Below are 20,192 nucleotides of genomic sequence, written 5' to 3'. Positions count from 1 at the left end.
TGTAAAATGTTAACCAGATAACTGGTAAGCATTAGGCTTAGCGGTTAACCGACCTTAACTGTTAACCCCCGTCCGCACTGTGCTGTCTGGACCCCAGCCCTGCCGCGCCGGACAGACCCTGGCCCCGGCCACACCGGCTGGCCCTGGCCCTGGCAGCTGGAGCCTAGCCCTGCCATGCTGGCCAGAGACTGGACCCGGCCATGCCGGCTAGACTCTGGTCCTGCAGTACCAGCCCCAGCCCCTCCGGACAGCCCCCAGCCCCACCGCACTGGCCCCAGCCATGCCGGCTGGGCCCCAGCCGTGCCGGTCCCGGCCATGCCAGACCCCAACCCCAGCCCCATGGCCAGCTGACCCCAGTCCCTGCCTTGCCAGCCAGAGCAACCCCAGCCCCTCTCCCTTTAATCGGTTAACCGTTTAAATGATATAATTTTAATAATTTAAACGGTTAACTTTTTAAATGATATTTACATCTCTATATCAAACACAGTCTGGTCTTGTGGCTTGAACAAGGGGTTAGAAGCCAGGAACTCATAGGTTTTATTTCTAGCTCTGTCATCAACTTGTTGGTGGCCTTGGCAAATCACTTGTTTCCCCATTTGTGAAGATGAATTAACATTTGTATAATGCGTAGTCATAGGCCTGCCCACTGTGCTCATCACTGTAATATCACAGACACTGCTAATTTATCCTACAGCATTTCTGTGAAATAGGGTAACATTTATTATCTCCATTTTATAGATAGGGCAAGTCACATAGAAATTCTGTGGCAAAATTAGGGTTAGAGCTCAAATCTCCTGTGTTCCAGTGCAGTGCTTTAATAAGACCATCCTTCCTTTCCTAAAATCCTGTTTGAAAGACATCAATTGCTGTATAAAATGCTCAGCACTACCCTAAAAACCAGTGCAGCCACCTGAAACTTCAGCTGCTTTCCTCCTGGTAGTAGATTTGTTATTTATTGAAAACGACTAAATGTGATGATATCTCTGCACAGCGCAGCTCTGTTTCCATCATATTCTTTTACATAATGTGTATTCTGCTTTGTTCTCAAAAGGTTTAAAGATGATGATAAATTGAATGGGACACAGACTGTAGGGCACCAACTGGAAAGTGTGAGCACTAGCCCTGAGAACATGCATGCTCACAGAGAGAGACACCTAATTACTGTACATATACACCAGTGGCCCAACTTTCACACGTTCACCTCCACATATTTACAGAAGCACAAATATACATTCGCATATGTACATTAGTTATTTTTATTGCTTATAAAGTGTCATAGGTGTGCATGGCACTAAACATAGACCCCACACATTCTCTGAATGTACAAACATTGTGTGTATACAATGTATATGCTGTACGCAAACCTTCTGAACTTGCCTCTTGTTATGGGCAACTGCACCCCTCCCTCTGAATTCATCTGCTGTAGTGTACACACACACACTCTGAACTCACCTAGTTGTATGGAGGTACACACACAACTCCTGTCCTTGTGACTACACATACTCTCTGAACTCCTATATACACTCACACTTGTCTGTTCTCTGAATTCCCTGCCCTTGTGTGTGTGTACACACATACCTCACCTGCTCCTGTGTGGATACATACGCAGACACCCTGAACTCTCTGCCCTTGGGTGTACACCCCATCTCCTACCCCCTTCTCTCTCTGAACTTCCTGCTGTTGGGTGTACATACACACGCACACACCAACATTTTCTCACTTTGAACTCCCTGCCTTTGGGTGTTCACACACACTCACTCACTCTCTCTCTCTCTGAACTCACCTGTCCTTTGGGTGTGTACACTCTCTCTCTCTCTCTCCCCCCTGAATTCACCAGTCCTTTGGTGTGTACACACAAACACACTGCATTCCCTGCCCTTGGGCGCGCGCACGCACACACACACACCCCTTATCTAAACTCATCTGTCCTTGGGTGTGTGTAAACACACAGGTGTACACACACACACCCTCTCTCCCTGATCTGATCTGCCTTTGGGTATGTACACACCCCAGGCAGTGTAAGTTCAGTGTGTGTGTGTGTACACGCCACCCACTCTCTCTCTCTCTCTCTCTGAAGTCCCTGCCCGCTCCCGCGGAGCAGCCCCTGCCCGGCCGGGCCGTGCACTCCCCCCCCGCACCTGTTGGCAATGGGGCTACTCCTGCCGGGCGGCCCCGGGGAAGCGCCGCTGGGCGGGGCAGGGGGGCAGCAGCCTAAGCGCAGCCGGGAGCGCCCCAGCTGTCTAGCCCAGAGGTGGCACATCTGGCCGGCCCACGTGACCCTGGTCCCTTAGCGACATGTATGAACAGACAGCTGTCACCATAACAACGGGCGGGGGCGGGGGGGGGGAGACCGCCGCCCCCGCAGGCCGCGGGGAGCATGCAGGGGCTCTTCGGGGAAGATGCCCCGGCAGCGGCTCGCTAGGGGCGGAGGAGGAGCGGCTGGGGCTGGGGGGTGGGAGGGGAGCGGGAGGCAGGACTGCAGCGGCCAGGTGCGATCCGTGGGGCGAAGCGGGGGCGGCGGAGAGAAGCAGAGACACAAAGGGAGAAGCAGGGGAGGACTCGGAGGCTGAGCCGTAGGGAGGGGGGATTAGAGCCTAAGGAAGATCGGAGCCCCCCCCCCCATTGGAGCCAAGCCGGCAGCCGCTCCCTCCCCCGGCAGCCCGGGAAGCAAGTAATCCCCATCGATGAGGAGGAGGAAGAGAAGACAAAAGGGGATTTCAGCTCTAAAGTGACAGCAAAGGAAAGGAGAAGCCGCAGCAGAGGGAGAGAAAAGCTCAGGCAGCGCAGAGCTGCAGGCTCCCCAAGGCACCCACCCGGCAGCAGGGCCCCAGGAAGGGAGACCCCACCGCACAGACGCCGTCCAGCTGTTGGCTTGCTCTCTTCTGCCTTTGATGCCATGGGTAACAGCTTCTCCAGCATCCCTGCACTGCCCAGAGGCAACCAGAGCAGATTCCACAGGGTCCACCACCAGCACCTCAAAGGTAGGGGTACCCCCTCCTGGGCGACTGCGCCTAGGGAGGGTGCTAGCCGTGGTGGCTTGGGGCTGGCGGTGGAGCAAGAGGTTGCATTGATTGTTAGTTTCTGAGCTACTGGTCTTTAAACCCATTTCCTCCTTTTTTAGTGAGTCTCACATTATGTCCTAAAGAGGCTCAGGAGGAAGGATCGCTCCCATGACATGCCTGTCTTAGTATGCACCTATTCGACAAACTCTCTCCCAGGGCTTAGGTCCAGGAAGCCCAAGCGGGGTGGGGAGGGGAGGGACACGTGTAGCTGAGACCATTTGGGTGCCAATGAACTTCGCAGAAGGTTAGACACTCAAGGCAATCAGCTTTCTCACCCCAGTGACTAAAGGCATATGATTGATACTCCAACAATTCAGGCCCAATTTGCCATTTATATCACCATGCCTCTCCACACCTTCCCTTCATTCAGACAGGGATGGCCTTGTCTATGTCTTTTAATTCTCTACAGTGGGAATAATGCATGAAGGATGGCTTAAAGAAAGAGAGGGGCAGCATGTTTGAGACACATGCTGTCTTTCTAGTTTCCCCAGAAATGTCATTTTTGGGGGGATGGACCATCACCCCATTTTGGAGAACGACAGGATATCTGGGGCTTCTATTCTGGTTTGAGCCAGAATTATTATTCTTCCTCAGCCCTACTCATCATGTTAAAATCCCATTTCTGAGCTACATCGGTGCGCTCCCAGGGCCACATCCAATGGGATGACTTGCAGGAGTAAGGTGGTCAGGATTGGGGGTCAGTGGCATTAATTCTTTGCTGTCTTTCCCCTCATGCTACCCCCAAGAGGGCATAAGTCAGGGCAGAATCATGAATTGGCTCCTGAGTGTCCATATTTTCGCATCCCAAGGCGCTGAATGAAGTCAAGGGAGTATGTCAGAGACCCACCCATACAGAATGGATGCCGGAAGAAAGATGCGATTTCCATAGCCATTCTCTCAGTCATTAAAACTTGTTGCTTCTTCCCCTCAGGCAATGTGCTAAAGAATTTGCGTTCAGACTGTAAAATGGGGAAACTAGTGTTTACCCACCTTTCTACTGAGTTTGAGCTCCACAGTTGAAAGGTGCTATGGATTAATGATGATGATACTTATATTTATTAAATAGGAGGATTTTCTGATACCTCTGTGAGAACTTAGGATTCTTCCCCTCCTCTCTCCCCCAACCCCCCCAGTGGATAATTTGGAACAGTTGTTGCACGAACTGAGGGCTATTGTCAAGGCTTTTTGAATGGGTCTGCTAGAAGATGTCCAAGAATGTTTACAGTCCTATCATGGACTGATGAATTGATCAGAAATTCAGTGCAGACAACTGCTGTATTTAAAATTAGACTGGCAAGCAGGGGCCATTGAACCCTAAAGAATGACCAATCATCCCCTATCAAGGCAAACGTGAAGGCACCCACAATGCTGTAGTAGTTGGTATGCAATTGTAAACTGCCAGGAAGGGTTTATCTTTAAGAGTAATGTGGTCAGCTGGAAATCTTTCTAGAGCAACCTTAAGCAGATAAGAATTTGTAAACTGTAGCCAGAAGGGACACTGCCTTCTAATCCGTTATCATTAGCTTACGTGAGATTTCCAAGATGCTATTTATAAATCACTTGATTTGTTTCTTTCACGGCATGTTTTGTTTGTTTTATTTATTTTCCATTTTAACTGAGTTGCCATCCATGCCAATGCAACAAGCAAAATTGTTCACACTTTGTAATGTAACAGAGCAGTGAAAATCACTTTGATTTGAATAAAGAGTTAACAAGGCATTGCCGTTGTTGTAAAAACCAAGCAACTGCCAGGGACAATATGTGCTTTTTTTCTGTCTTCTGAAACAAGACGGCCTCAGGTCCTACATTTACATGCAGAATAAACAAGTCTGATCAGATCTGACAGGTTGCTGTAAAATGGTTTGGAGGCATAGCAGCAAAAAGTATGAATGTCACACTGTTTTGTTACATCTCTGCCATTTAGCGCTTTGGGAAATGTATTTTAATTGAAGATATGCTTCTTCCCCCTCTCCCACCCCCCACCTTGGACTGAACATTTGAGTTTGTGAGGGATAGAAAGAACTAGCTGCTGTGGAAACCACATAGAACCTTCAGCCACCAAACCAGCACCCTCCTGCTGTTTTATGCAGGTGACCTCCCCTTAACCTGGTGCCAGTGATAAAGTTTGGCTTACTCTTGCCAAAGCAGAGACAACTATATGACTGTATGGAGCTGTGCCTGGTGGTTCAGGGATCTCAAGTTAGAGTTTTGGACCTTAAAAGTGCTGTTGTGCTCTGTAAAGATGGCACCTCCATACTCAACGGATCTGCTCTCTGCATGTGCTCAGAGTCAGCTCTACTGACTTGAGAGACAAAAGTCAGTTTTGACTACTTTTTACTCCTGTTAGCTCGCCAAATCAAACATGGCTACGAGAGAATGAGTGAGATTCTCTTACTTTTTGTGGATCACCCATAGAATTGTTTGCTAAATTTCCAGACAGTTTGTCCTGAGCAAACCTATTGAAGACCGTGAGGTTCTACAGCTGTCATTGAGGGCTGCACGGGTGTCCCTGAGGCCTGATTTGGCCTGCAGAACCTTTGCTACTGGTGATGGTGCACTATGAGGAAAAAACTCAGCTTGAGTCTCAGATGTCAGGTTTAATTTACAGTCCAGAGCAGCTAGAATAATCATCCTTTTGCTTGTAAACTGAGTGCATTTGAGGTGGTGTGTTTGTCAGACTGCGCCTGCAGCCCGGTCACCTTTCAGAGCAGAACCACACTTTAAAATCGCACCTGTCTTGCTCCCTCCCTGCCGCCCTGCATGAGCTGATTGTTATTCTATGGAAACCACTCTGCAAGTGCCTCTGCTTTGGAATTATGGATGCCAGGACTGTGCATCACACCAGGAGAATATTTTATTATTATTGATTAACATTTATATCACAGTATTGCCTAGAGACCTCAGCCAGCTCAGCGCCCCATTATATCAGGCACTGAATGAACACACAAACATGATGGTCCCCACCCCGAAGAGCTTACAATGTATAAACCATAAACTGAGACCAGACAGTTCATTTTAGTTATATTCTCAATTTGAATTTCAATTAAACTCCCTCCTCTTCCATGTAAACTAGTGCCCTCTTCTGCACTGATGATGTCACTCCTAAAATAGTTGGCAGCAGTGAGTAGGCATGTTCATAGAAGCTTTCAATGTGGGAGATGTGATCTAGTGGTTAAAGCACAGGCCTGGGGTCAGGAAACTTGCATTCTGTTCCCATCTCTGCCACTGACTGCCTAAGTGACATTGAGCAAGTCACTTCATCTCTCTGTGGTATATTTGGTCTGCTTCCGCCATCTGTAAAATAGGGATGATAATGCCTGCCGCATGGGGATATTATGTGGCTTAATTCATTTATGTTTATCAAAGTGTTTGAGAGCATCAGGTGGAAGATGCTTTAGGAGCTCAAGGAATTGTATTAGATCAGCCATAGATCCTAAAATATGCTCCTACCTCTGTGCTTGAGCCAATTTTCTTTTTCCCTTCCCTTTCCTGTGGATAATGATGTGAACCTGCAAGGTACTGAGCACTTCCTTTGAAGTCAGTGGAAGATGAGGGCATCCAGGACCTGACCAGATCACCTTGCCTTGGATGTTGAGATCCTAAAACCACAGACAGCGATAGGAGGACCATTTTCCTCTGGGCGTGGGTGGGGTGGTGGAAAGCTAGAAGTGGGCTCAACTACAGCATTCCTGCGTGCTCTCCACTTGTAACCCAGGAACGGTCCATATTCCGAGGACTTATAAGAGATAATATAGCCATTGTGCTTCCCTAGTGGAGGACAACAGATTATGCTCATCTGGTGACAGTTTGCACTTAACACAGCCAGACGGACAATAAGAAGCTATTACTGTCCATGAGAGTCATTCTCTGCTCGTCTCTCGTATGGTTCCTGTTAACTACCAACCAGGTGTGTGTGGCTGTTTGAAAGAAAGCCGAGAGGAGAAACTCCAGCTGTATCTACTCTCATAGATTCCGCAGATGGAACAGACCTCTGGGACAGCCGATCCATTCTTGTGCCTAATGTATGTTTATTAGTACTAGGGCCAGATTAGCTTGAAAAGTGCCAGAAGATGGGCCTCCACTACTTCTTGGAGGCATTTATTCTATAGTCTAATATATCTCATTGGCTGGAAGTTTTGTCTGATATTCATATTCAGTTTTCTCTTAATTTCATGCCCTTATTCCTAGTCATCACCCTCATTGGTCACCCTCCTTGCTGTTTGTACTTTTCAAATATCTGTAGACAGTTATCACGTCCCCTTAGTTGCTTAGCCAGGCTAGACATATTGAACTCTTCCTCCTCTCATTTGCAGGCTGTGCATCCTGTTGGTTAGAGCTACTGTTTAGTGCCTAGATCCAAGATGGCATTAAATCCTTTTTGTGGGACAGCCTTGGCCAGCAGTTAGGGCACTGGACTATGAATCAAGGGACCTGGGTTTTATTCCCACCTCTGCCATAGGCTCCTTGAGTGACCATGGGCAAGTCACTTTATCACACTATACCTCAGTGTTCCCATCTGTAAAATGAGGCTTCTAGTGCTAAGCCACCTTTGTGGAGAGCTTTGAGATCTACAGATCAATAGCACTCTATAAATACAAAGTACCATTCCTGTACCTCATCATAAATCTGTTCCTCCAGCCACTGAGTCTTATTGGGACATACCAGTCATCCTGGTAGTTCAGTATACTGTTTCCAGCAGTGTCTAATTCCAGATGATGATTATTTATATTGCAGCAGCATCCGGAGGCACCAAGCAGTATCAGAGCCCCAGTGTGCTAGGTGCTGTACATACACAAAGTATTAAAGATGTTCCCTGCCCTGAAGAGTTTAAGGTTGATATTTAGGCTATGTCTACACTACAGCTTATGTCAGCAGAACTTATGTTGCTCAAGGGGGTTAATAAACCACCCCCCTGAGTGACACAAGTTACACTGACATAAGCGCCAGTGTGGACAGTGCCATGTTGGCAGGAGAGCTTCTCCCGCCAACATAGCTATACTCCTGGGGAATTCTGTGCCACTGCGCATGCACAGAATTTATGTCCCCTCAGATTTCTTTGCTTCCCCACAGAAAATGACTTTCTGACGGGGAAGCAAAGGGAAGCCACATGAATGGTCATGCGGCCCTCTCCAGTAGTATGTTCTGGGTGCCTCGGGCAGCCGACAGAGCGGTAAATCACTATGGGGCAGGGGGCAGGACTGGGAAAGACCCAGCTGGTGGCTCCTACCCTGCGCCGGACTCAGCTGCTAGGAAGGACAAGATTTCAGACCCACCCTCAGACCCACCCTCAGATTTCCCCTGGCTGCAGGAAGCTCTGCATACTCCCTTCCCGCCACTTCCTGCACCCATTGCTCCTCATCTGCAGGGGGGGGGATCCCTGTATAGGGAGTTGCTCCCCCATCCGTCCAATCCCCATTCATCCGGACTCCCGCATTCCCAGACCCTCCCACCGAGTGTCACCCCTCTGCACTCAGAACCCCCCCGATGAGCCCCACTCCCTCTGCACCTAGACCAGCCCAACGAGCCACCTGCATCCCGATCCCCACCTCACTGAGCCCCACTCCCTTAGCAGCTGGGACACCCAGAGTCCCCTGCCGAGCTCTGTCCTCCTCCGACCCTCCCCGCTGAGCTCCAACCACCTCCACCTGGACCCCCCTGCAGAGGCCCATTACTATTGCACCCAGAACCCCCTGTGCAATCAGATCCCCCTTGCACCCGGATCCCCCACTGAGCTGCCTGCACCCAGATTGCCTCACACAGAACCCTCTCAATGCACACCTGGATCCCCCCACACTGACCCTCTCCACACTTGGATCCTCCCTTGCTGAGCCTGCCTGCCCACTCCTGGTGCACCTGGCACAGAGGGGCAGGGCCCTGGGGCGTTTCTGGGTCCGGCTCAGTCCTTGCGTTATGACAGGGTTGGGTGCAGCCAAACCCCTGAGTCTGTGTCCTGGGGAACGGGGGGAAGCTGGACAGTGATCTCCCACCTCCGTGCAGCCAGTGGCCTGTGCTCCCCAATGCCACGCTGGAGCCTCCACGTTTATTTAACAAATAAAATTGCAGAATTTTAAAACGTGCAGAATTTTTAATTTTTTGGCGCAGAATGCCCTCAGGAGTAATAGCTACCGCCGTGTGTGGAGGTGGTTTTGTTATGCTGATGGGAGAGCTGTCTCCTGTTGGCTTAGAGCGTCTTCACTGGATGCGCTGGAGCAGCGCAGCTGCACCGATGCAGCTGTGCTCCTGCAGCACTGTAGATGCAGACAAGGCCTAAGATTCTAACTCCTACAGGTAGTCCTTACTCACGTGAGGAGGTCCAGTTGCTTTAGTGGGACTACTCAGGGTTTACAAAATGATATTGCTTTACCTCTACAGAGCACTGTATGAAACATTATTTCACCTTCACGGCACCCTTGTAATGCAGGTATTGTTCTTACTCACATTTTACACAAGGGGATATTGAAACAGAGAAGTGCAGTGACTTGCCAAAGGTCACACAGAGAATAAGTAACAGGCTTGTGATTATAACTCAGGAATTCCAGACCCTGGCTTCTAGCCGCTGGAGAAGCTGCCTTTTAAAACCCTCAGAACATAACTAATTGTGCAACACTGTACTAAGGAGGGAGTAGATTTACTCCTTCTCCTGAAGTGTGAAGCTTGCTAGCACTAGTTATTTTAACCTAGCTTACATAACTACAGAGGCTATTGCAAGCCAGACCAGTATATGTCCATTGACATGTATCTATGGTGTAGAAACATTCCTATCCCTCACAGATATTTTTATGGGTCTCAGAAGAAGAGAAGAATAAAGATAATAATCTGGCGGGTGTAGGTGTCTCGGTAATTGTAGGCCGTTGACAGAAATGAATATCCTGCTGTCAGCTCCATGTTGTGGGATCACTAGATAAAACTAAATGGAAAACAAAGGCCGTTAGTGGCTTGTGGAAGTTAGGACTAGGGCTGTAGGAAGTGATCAGATACCCAGAGCATGCTGTGGGGAGAGGCCATGACTGGTGCCACTTTTAGAGCTCCGAAGAATGTTTAGGAAAGGTGCATCCTGCCGTATCTATGTTAGGAGGGTGTGATGTGGGAAAGGAACAGCGATTTTTTTGTGACTCCTTCTCCACCTCTTCGCACACCTGGGACAGCACAGGGCAGGATTTAGGGGCTTGATCTTGCAAGGCACTGAGTGCCTTCCGCTCCCGTTGCTGTCAGGATCAGACTCTCTTCTGGATAATGCTTCTTCGAGCCACAAGGAGTCAACAAGTTGGAACCAGCACCAGAATGGAGGTGAATGTGTCACATGGCCTTTCCATTCAGTAGCTAGCCTCCTTGACCTGCAGCTTTGATGGCTCACTTGTCCCTCTATTTCTGCCCTTGGACCTTGGTTTTTCTCTCTCCGGTCATTCTTCTTGGGTCGTGGGTATTTTTAAAAAATGTCATTAGGTTTGCATGACCTTCCCCCAGGCACTAGATTTTTCCTAATCTCCTAAATTCTAACTTCCAGCCCCTAAACTGCCTGTAATTATCCAGCTCTCTAATTACAACACTTTATTGACATTCCCTTTTTAAGCCCGGGAGCCTGACAATGAAACTGGTACAGGTTCAGCGTGTCAAAGATTTTTCAGAAAGTCACATGTGGCCTTAACATCAGGTGATGCTGTTACCGCACAGGAGCAAGAATGGCTGCTTTTGAAAGTCACTTTGATCGGAGACAGCAAAAGGCTCGATTGTCCCAAACGCACACATGGCACGAGGCCAGAAAACCGTGAGATTGATGAAGATGTCACATGGTTCTACAGTAAAGATAATTAGTAAATCACTCAGATTTGGGGAGCCTGGATTAGAACTCAGGCTCTTTAGTTTCCAAAACACAGGTTGCTATCGCAGGAAAACTCATTTAGTTGGTATTATTAGCCCCCCTGTATGTCCCGTTGCTAGAGGGTGATAATGCATGCACACAGACACACTCTCACTTTCTACATTATTACAGGTAGTCCTATTGGAGTTCCCAAGGGATTGTCCCCTCAAGGAGGGAGAGGCCGGGGAAGGTGACGAAGGACTTGGGGTGGCCTCCAAACACGTGTTGGCAATAACTGAGGAAGGGAAGCCTCAGTCCCACACTGGCAAATGTGTCTGCATGGACAGTTGGAGCCTCTCGTAATGGCAGCACCTTGGACTAGCCCTCCCATGTCTGCACAGTAGCAAATGCAGAGGGGCCAGCAGAAACCGATGCTGCTTTAAGTAGAATTAACTCCAGAAGAAGTTTGGTATGGAAGTCCAAGGGCCCAGTGGAGGAAAGTGCAGCAGAGAGAGAGACTGCTGCTGGCACTGCGCCCAACCCCAAATTCTCACAGAGCCCCAACCCCACAGAGCGCGTCAGAGGGGATTGAATGATGTCACAGGAGTGCTCGTAAAGAACAACTGGCCTTTGTTACCAGGCTTCAATCACCCACCCTGGGTCAGTTATAACACAGATAATTTGGCCTCTAATTAGTGTTACACTTTTCCAAAATCACATGGCTTAGCCCTATTAGGTAGGTGTATAACATTATGCTCAATCCTCTCCGCCTGGCAGCTGGCTTCCTTCCGGTAAAGGAAATATTTATTTCCTTTGCAATGCTCTTGCATGGATCTCAGTGTTCTTGGCAGTTTTAATGACTTTGTCTAGCAGCTTGCAGTCCCTTCATCCTCTCACTGGAATGTATTGAACCTGGGAGAGGGAGATAGTGAGAGGGTGGCATTCTTCTCTTCCTCTCCCTAGAGCCACCAAAACCGAGTCTCATTTACTCACAGAAGGACATAATGCTCATCCCAGGCCCAAAGTCATTGTCTGAGACCACAGGGGTAGGCAATGCTCCTTCCTAATCCTGGGAGCTGCTAGGGGGCCAGTTTGGACTTTGGTGCAGGTTAAGGCATCTCTGAGATCACCATTCAAATCCTATCCAAGCCAGTGGCAACAGGAAACCCAGATACCATAGTGATGGGAGTGGTGATAGAACCTAACCTGATGACATCCACTCTCCAGCCGAACTCTGTCAGTGGGAGCCTATCAGTTCCCTCTTTAGAATGTCTCCACCCAGTTATATACAAGAAGGTGAGTTATCATGTCAACACTTGAGGTTACATCTAGAATGTTCTAGGTCTGTAAAAACCACCAAGTGTACTTGGGGAGCAATCTAGATTGTGATGAACTTCATAATGCGAATGTCCAACATGTTCTCTACTTGTTGGAATCAGAACTACTTCACCATGGTTCCTGGGCCCTATAGTCCTAAAAGCCAGAGGGGAGTGATCTTTAGCTTAAGTGTGCTTTTGGAGAGGGCAATGTGAGTGCTGTCTTCACTGAGTGACCTGGGTGACCACAGTGGGCAACCGTGAAATACTTAGATGGTCACAGGTTTGTCCCAATATTTTGCTTCCTAGATTACTGCTCATCTTGGGAAGCTTATGCTGATTGCTCCACATCTGGGGAGGTTGCCTGGAAGCTTTTAAATCTGGCAGCTGGTGCTCTTACCTGCCACTGTTAGAGTGTAATGAGCACAAACCTGCGCAGTGCTGCCAGGTTGTTTTTAATAGTGCATAGTTTAATTTAGAATGCATCACTTCATAGTGCTTGCTGAGATCCCTGTAACTTCGAGACAGGCTAAACTGGAGCAAACTGGGTACCCACATATGATTACAGGTATCCCTGAAATACCAAATCTATTTCTGAGCTAGCTGGAAGAGGGAAGGGCCCAGAATACCTGTCCCTTGATAGTGTGTGCTCCACACACACACACACCCTGAAGGGGTTAATGTAGGCCAGATGGGCCAATTAACCTATTAGGTTGCAAGCTGGGGGATATTTAGGCTGAGAGGAGAGCCTTAATTAAGGGAAGCTCAGCTGTGAAGGAATAGGCAGGGTTTCTATAAAATCAAGGAGCTAGTAGCAGAAAGGGGGCTGCAGGTACTCTCTGGAATAAGGGCAAGAAAGGGATTTGAACCCAAGAGGAAGGGTTTGTCTAGCAGACCCAGGAGACAGGGGTTTAGCTAGAAGGGTGATAAGTGTGAGCCTGGGATGGGTAAAGGAGGAAGGATTGTGCTAGCACAGACATTGGCTGCTGGAGGTAGGGCCCTTGGACTGGAACCCAGTGTAGAGGGCAGGCCTGGGTTCCCCTGCCGGTCACTGAGTGAGTGGCATAATCGGGGCAGTCACCTTGAAGACTGTCAGAGTCTGTTCGCTCTAGTCACTGAGGGAGTGGCCTCACCAGGGCAGTGGAGTTAAGGACTGTCTGGAATGTGCAGAAGACTGTGAGAGCCCCCTGGAAGGAGAGAACTCTTGTGAGTTGGCTGGAGGGCTAAACCATGAAGATGCTGCATTGTGGCTCCTGAGCAGGGCTGCCCAGAGGATTCAGGGGGCCTGGGTCAAAGCAATTTTGGGGGCCTCTTCCATAAAAAAAAGTTGCAATACTAGAGAATACTGTATTCTCATGGGGGGGCCCTGCGGGACCCGAGGCCAGGGGCAAATTGCCCCACTTTCCCCCCCCCTCCCCCAGGTGGCCCTGCCCCTGAGGAGCAAAAGCGAGGCTGCAGAGTGAGACAATGGACTGAGACTCTGCAAGAAGAGGGTGTTGGGCCAGAAGAGCTAATCCCCAGAGCAGCCAGAAGGAGGCACCCCCTAGTGGTGAGTGGAGGCCCCGATGACATAGTGGCTTTCCAAACATGGTGGTTCTAAGATTAATTTTACCCCAACATTGTCTCGGTATTCAGCTCTGTGCTGTAAACTGAAGAAACCCATAGCACCTGCTGGGATTTCCTTAGCAAAAGTTGAAATTTTCTTTGACAGGAAGAAGGTCTAAAGAACTTAGGCCCAGATCCTCAAAGGTGTTTAGGCACCTAATGATGTTTTCAACAGGAGGTAGGCTCTTAAATCTCTGCAGCAGTCCAGCCATGTTTTGGACAGCTCTTAGCCTGGTGTGTTTTCTAGATATAGTCTTACTATGTTGAATTAAATCCCACTGCTGCAAGATATAACAGTTATTATAAAGCATCACCTTTTGGCTGTGCCCAAGTGTTTCTAACCAATAGAAACACAGCAACCCACGGACTCTAATTTAGCCCATGTAGATGTGTCTATATTGTGAGTTAATTAACCTTGTAGTTACTAGCTTAAAATAGAACCCTGTGCTAAGCAGGTCTGGAGCAATTCTTACAGTCATGCTTTCCTGAGTGACATGGCTCAGAATGAGCAAAGTAAAGACTTCAAGGTCACTCCCGTGTTTGGAACAGTAATCTTCCCAGGTGTGAACCTGTTTTGGTTTTCTCTAATAATATGGATCACTGAAATCAGCAAGAAATTCATTAATCACTTCTGCTCTCCCCTGCTTTAAGATTATTAGCCACTGTATGCATTCCAATAAAGAGACCTAACCAACCCTGTATTGCCAGAAGATGTAACCACTTCTGCCCAAAAATAAATACAATAGTCTGGGCATTAATCATTCTTGGCACTTATATAGTGCTTTATGTTGTCAAAGTGTCTCACAAGCATAAGTAATGTCGTGTGGGGTGAGTATTATTAAGGGAGGACGGTTGGTCTAGTGGTTAAAGCACAGAGCTATAAGTCAGGAGACCTGGGCTCTATTTCTCACACTGCTGTGGGTTGCCCTTTGGCAGGTTGCTTCACCTCTCTGTCTGTGGAATGGGGATAGTAGTTGCTCTGTCACAGATGGCTTGGGAGACTAAATTCACTAACTTTCTTCAATGGCAGGTGCAACCCAAATACAAAGTGTTCTCCTCATCGGTATATTTTCCTATAGCTGCTGAACTTGTTTGTAACTAGCACCTATAAATATGATGGATGAATACTTTTTTTTTTTAAGGTTAAGAGCTCACTCATAGGTGTCAGGCAAGTGAATATTTTGCGCTACAAGGCTAGAATTTTAAGTGTTCAACACCAACAGTCAGGGCTAGATTGTCAGAAGAGTTTAGCTCCTATTTAGGCATGAAATTAAGCAGCCAGTTATTTTAAAAAGCAATGCATGTTGGGTGCGGAGTGGCTTTGCAAAACTGGAAGCATGATAGTGGGAGCTGCTGGATGCTGAGCACCTGCAAATTTGGCTCTTTTCTAGATGCCTATAAGGAAACAGAGTTCATCTGGAAATCTAGCCCCAATTGTGGGTGCTGAGCTTTTTTTCAAAAATTGGCCTATAGTGCATTTCATCCAAGGGTGTCAATGCACTTTGTAAAGATAGGTATATCTCCATTTTATAGGTGGAGAAACAGGCATAGAGAGGTTAAGTGACTTGCCTGAGGTCGCAGAGCAGGTCTGTGGTACAAATCAGGGATAGGACCCAGATTTTCCCAGTCACAAGCTCTCAAGATACCATCCTGCTTTTCCTCTCTACAAATATCCTGAAAATAATAGATTTTCTTCTCAACACCCTCTCTTTAAAGCTGTAACTCACACTCTGACCTTGTCAGAAGAAACCTAATCATATTATGCTTGATCCTTTCTAATGTACACTGACTTCCCATATGTCAACATACAATTAAACTTCACTGATCATCTTTTATCCTCTGCTAGGCATAAGCTCTGCTTGATTTCTATTAGAGTCTTAACTTTTGCCAGTTAAGCCAAGCAGCTGTAGAACCAGAGTCTATTTACAATCCAGATTCCAATGCTGTTCCTCAGAAGATCAATTCCAATCTCCTTAAATCATATCTGTTTAATTTATCATTAATTGTATTTATATTAATCTGGATTTCTGTTATTTGAGCAGCTGGTGCCATTTTTTTTATGTATTCTACGATGTCACTTTGGTGGTTTTTTTCCCCCTTCTATGAAGAAGGCTTAACTTTAAGAATATTTAATTTAAGTTTAAGGATGCAGAAGTTTGGGGAAGGAGTATTGATTAGTGGTTATAGCAGAGCCTTGGGAGTCAGAACAACTGGGTTCTGTTCCCTGATTTGTTACCTTAGACAAATCACTTGGACTGATAGGCTAGGGACTGACCTTATGCAAAGGATAATTGCGCTTCGCTAATCTATTAGAACTCTTTGAACGTGTCGGCAAAGTAGTGGATAAGGAAGAACTGGCTGATAGCACCACATTTTCTTAAAGCCTTTTGTGATCAGTTGTCACAGGCTATTTAAAGTGTAGTATGGCAAATTAATATGGAAAATATCATGATGCCATTACACAAACCAATGGTTCACTCTCAGCTGGGATAGTGTGTAGAATTCCAAACACCTGATCTAAAGTGGATATAGCAGAAATAGATCTGAGACAGGCGATGAAAATTATACTCATGAGGAGAATTCCATATAGGAAGAGAGGCTGAAAGATTGGGACTGTCCCTTTAAGAAAGGTGCTGAATAAGACAGGACATGATACAAGTATACAAAATAATGAATGGGGCAGAGAAGGTGATTTGGGTGCTTCTATTCACTCTTTTTCAGAATATAAGGATGAGAGACAAGTCAGTGAATTTGAAAGGCAGATAAATGAAAACCATAAGTGGAAATGTTTTTTCTATGGAATGCATAGTCCAGGGGTAGTCAATAGGTGGATGCAGGCCAAATCCAGACCACCAGACACTTTTGAACAGATCCTGAAATCTTTTATTTATTTGTTTAATTTTTCTGGAGTCTGGACCTTGACTGTACCTTGGCCAAGAAATTTGGACTTTGACAAAAAATAGACTACCCCAGCATAGTCCACCTATGGAATTCCTTGCCACAGATATTGAGGCCAAGCGCTCAGCAGGATTCAGAACTTAATTGGACATTTAGGTGCCTATTGATAATCTACAGTTACAAGCAGTAGGATTTAACAGAAGACACATCTCCTCAAGTTTGGAAGGGATATAAGCCCTCATGGTTGAGGGCATAAGGTAACTTCTAACCAATAGGGTTGGGAAGAATAACCTACCCATAGGAGAAGTTTTCTGTAACTGTCAATTCATCTGGTACTGGCCACTGCCAGATATGGGATAGTGGACTTGATGGACTGCTGGGCAATTCCTACATTCCTGTCCACTCTCTATGCCCCATTGAATGTAGCTGTTTAATAATACTCAGCAGGGATAAGGTTGAATTATAAAGCAGTCGAAAACTCTCCATATTCAAGGCTGCAACCAGCTTCTGTTATAAAATCCTATTGTAGGTGGGGGATGAGATGAGAAGAACCTTATACTTCTGGTTCCAATTTGGCCAGCATTAGCTGGTGTGGGATGTTGTTACTGTCAGATGTCCAATGGCCTATATAAAATGAGTTAGCGCTTTTACTCCATTCTCTATTGGACAGTTATCCCAGGTCACTTCTAGCACTCATTGGCAGTCTCAACAGAGGCCAAGGATCAACTGGACCATTGATTGGACAGTTAATTCAGGGAAGCCCTATGGCCTGTGTTATACAGGAGATTAGGCCAGATAGTTACAATGGTCCCTCCTGGTCTTATAATCTATGAATCGATGAGACTGACCTTACAGCAAAATAGGTGAGCAGAGGATGTCAGTCTCCAGTTGGCAGCCCAGCACCTTGTATCAGCATGAAACCCCTTAGGAGAAATTTAAAATACAGGGTGGCAAAAGGGATTAAAGGTAGGCTCCAGATTTGGAAATGCTAATATGGAATCCATTATTAATAAATGCGTTAAGAGAAAAAGCTGCATTGCAAATGTTGCTGTGACACAAGAAAGTGGCATACAGAATTAAAATTTCATATTCACTGGCATCTAATGATAAAGGTTTCATGATACATACCCAGTAATGCTGCTAAAAATAGTCTTGTTATCTAATCTTCCAACCGAGAATATGACAGAAGATCACAAGTAGGAAAACAATTCAATGTAGCTTTTAGCTATTTTTCCCACTGCTTTCCTAGCCTGCACTAAAGCGTTATTGCTGTGCCGCTTGTAATTCATATGGAGCTAGTGTTGTTCAAAAATAGAGAATGTCAGTGGAGGAGAGTTCAGATAAAACACAGAAGATTTATGACACAGCTTAGGGCCATGTGAGAAAGGGGATGAGGAACTTAATGCTAATTTGTAGTCTAACAGCATTTTTCTGTGTGTGGCAAGAACTCCAGTATGCCACGTATATTATGCCACATACAGAGCAAGGGTTATGTTAACTAAATACTTTAAATACTTGACAGTGGAGAGAACCAGTTTCCTGAGAAATAACAGACACACAATGCCTTATGGGCCAGGTCTGCACCCATCTAGAACCTGATCCAAACAAAGTCACTGAAGTCAATGGAAAGATTCCCAGTGGTCCCACTGGGCTTTGGATCAGACCTCTAACCACTGGGCAACTCCACTGACTTTGTTAGGTATTGTCAGAGCAGAATTTGGTCTTCCGTATGCATTGCTGATCCAATGGAGGGCCTCTATCACCCAAACTCCCATTGACTCCAGTGGGTGTTAACCGATGCTCCAGCCATCACATATGTAACACATGTAATCCTTGTGTCTAACCTAATTGCATCTATCTAGGCATTTATAACTTACTAAATGTATAAGCACGTATTTATTCCTCCTTCCACCACATGCTCTGGTTTGGGAGTAAGGAAACAACCCAGAATGCAAACATTTAATAAAATTAAATATACAGTTTCTAGAAACTGGAAAATAGTGAGTTGGATTTGGTTGTTCCATATGTAGATCCAGCAGAGCTATAACTACACAGTCTTATTAGGTGAACTAAAGTCATGCTGGTGGGGACGTTTTTATGGTATTTAGACACCTATCCACTGGGAACGGGTCACTTTCATATAAGGCACCTAACAGACGTCTGCTAATCGTTGATTTCCAGTCACTACTGGATTCATTCCAACATAGAGGGGAAGGCATCCCTCTTTCGTTACTAATCTTGGTATCATCCAACAAAAGCATGTATTCCTTTGCCTTTATTCACTTTGGTTTGGCCTAAATGGTAGCAAATCGGGAAGTATTTTACTTAGCTGCTTTTCCAGGCCTAGGTATGATGTGGTGCAGATAACCTGCCCTTTCAAGAAGTGGAAGGGTTTAATAAACTTCCTTGTATGGTGGGGAGCTTTCCTCCCTTCCCCCAAATGGGATGCACAGCTGAGAATCCTGCAGGGAGAGGGGCCGACAGCTGGGCCTTGTTAAGGAAGTAGGATTTTCAGACGATTGGTTTGCTCTGCCTGAGAGGCCCTGGCTCCCAGAGAGGGACAGGCTGTTTCTGAACTCCGAGGTCCCAGCCTCCAGAGATCAGCACTGAACAGCATGGAGGGTGAGAGACTCTGAACTTAAACTCTTCAGGAGCTTGCACCAGGGTATGAGCTGGAAAATCAGAGATGTTGTGTAATGAGAACCCTTCCAGGGGATAGCATTAAATCTCTGATTAAGACCTTCAGTGGTGCTGTACCTCAGTGTACCCCCAAACTGGCTGGCCAATGGCAGTTTTTATTCTCTTGCTGACTCATCAGTGGCATGAACAAAACATAGGTGAATGCCAGGATTACTGTGCAGAACTGTCTATTAATAAACAGGTTAGAGGGTGGTCTCTGGGTGTATGTTCACTGTCAGTTACATAGAGATGTCTCTTTGTAGCCCCATAACCTGTTCAGCACCCTCTCTTCCTGTGCCGATCATCCCTCGGCAGCTGCAGTGCTATCATTGCTTATATTTGTCTTTCTAAAACCCAGTCTATGCAGGCTCCCAGATCTCCACATAGACTCCCGGACACAGGACTTGTTTTAGAGAATATCTAAAAATATGCTGCCAGGGGAATCAGAACTAAGTGAGTGTGAATGATTAAAGCAGTAGGGCAGGTGAATGGAACTGATGAGTTCTGTTCTCTGTTAGTTGGGAGTCAGGGTGACATCACTGGCAATTGTCTCTGCAATGCTGGCTTGAAAACTTTTTTTTTTTTAAACCTTTGATCTTGTTTCCCTTGGGAAAAGAAGGGGGTGGCTGGTGACTAAACATCATAGCTCTCCTCTCCTGCCTAGCAGATGAGGTAATTGCACCATGGTAACTTGTCTGACACCTCTTCCTTAGTTGTATACAATGTATCAACTTCCTGGATACCATGATCAGCTCCAACAATGGAACCAGAGATGCCAAGGGTTGTCTGTCTTTAAGAGTGAGATTTACAGCTCCAAACAGTGAGATTCAAGGC

At 46.7% G+C, this 20,192-nt stretch overlaps 1 protein-coding gene across 3 annotated transcripts in view; it reads left to right on the top strand.

The window, feature by feature from the left end:
- The first annotated feature begins 2,463 nt into the window (after positions 1–2,463).
- NEURL1 (neuralized E3 ubiquitin protein ligase 1) overlaps positions 2,464–20,192 on the top strand; it is a 234,844-nt gene continuing 217,115 nt past the window's right edge. For 2 of the 3 annotated variants that reach the window (XR_006581334.1, XR_006581333.1), the window contains exon 1: positions 2,465–2,981. Coding sequence is in view for 1 of the 3 variants with exons in the window: in XM_045025913.1 (XP_044881848.1) it covers positions 2,897–2,981 (85 nt within the window). In the remaining 2 variants the exon portion in view is untranslated. Of the gene's footprint in view, positions 2,982–20,192 lie in introns of all 3 variants that reach the window. The other variant, XM_045025913.1, reaches the window with a different exon arrangement.

Source organism: Mauremys mutica, chromosome 7 (assembly GCF_020497125.1).
Source record: "Mauremys mutica isolate MM-2020 ecotype Southern chromosome 7, ASM2049712v1, whole genome shotgun sequence".
Classification (NCBI taxonomy): domain Eukaryota; kingdom Metazoa; phylum Chordata; order Testudines; family Geoemydidae; genus Mauremys; species Mauremys mutica.
This window is presented reverse-complemented; position numbering and strand designations above follow the sequence as displayed.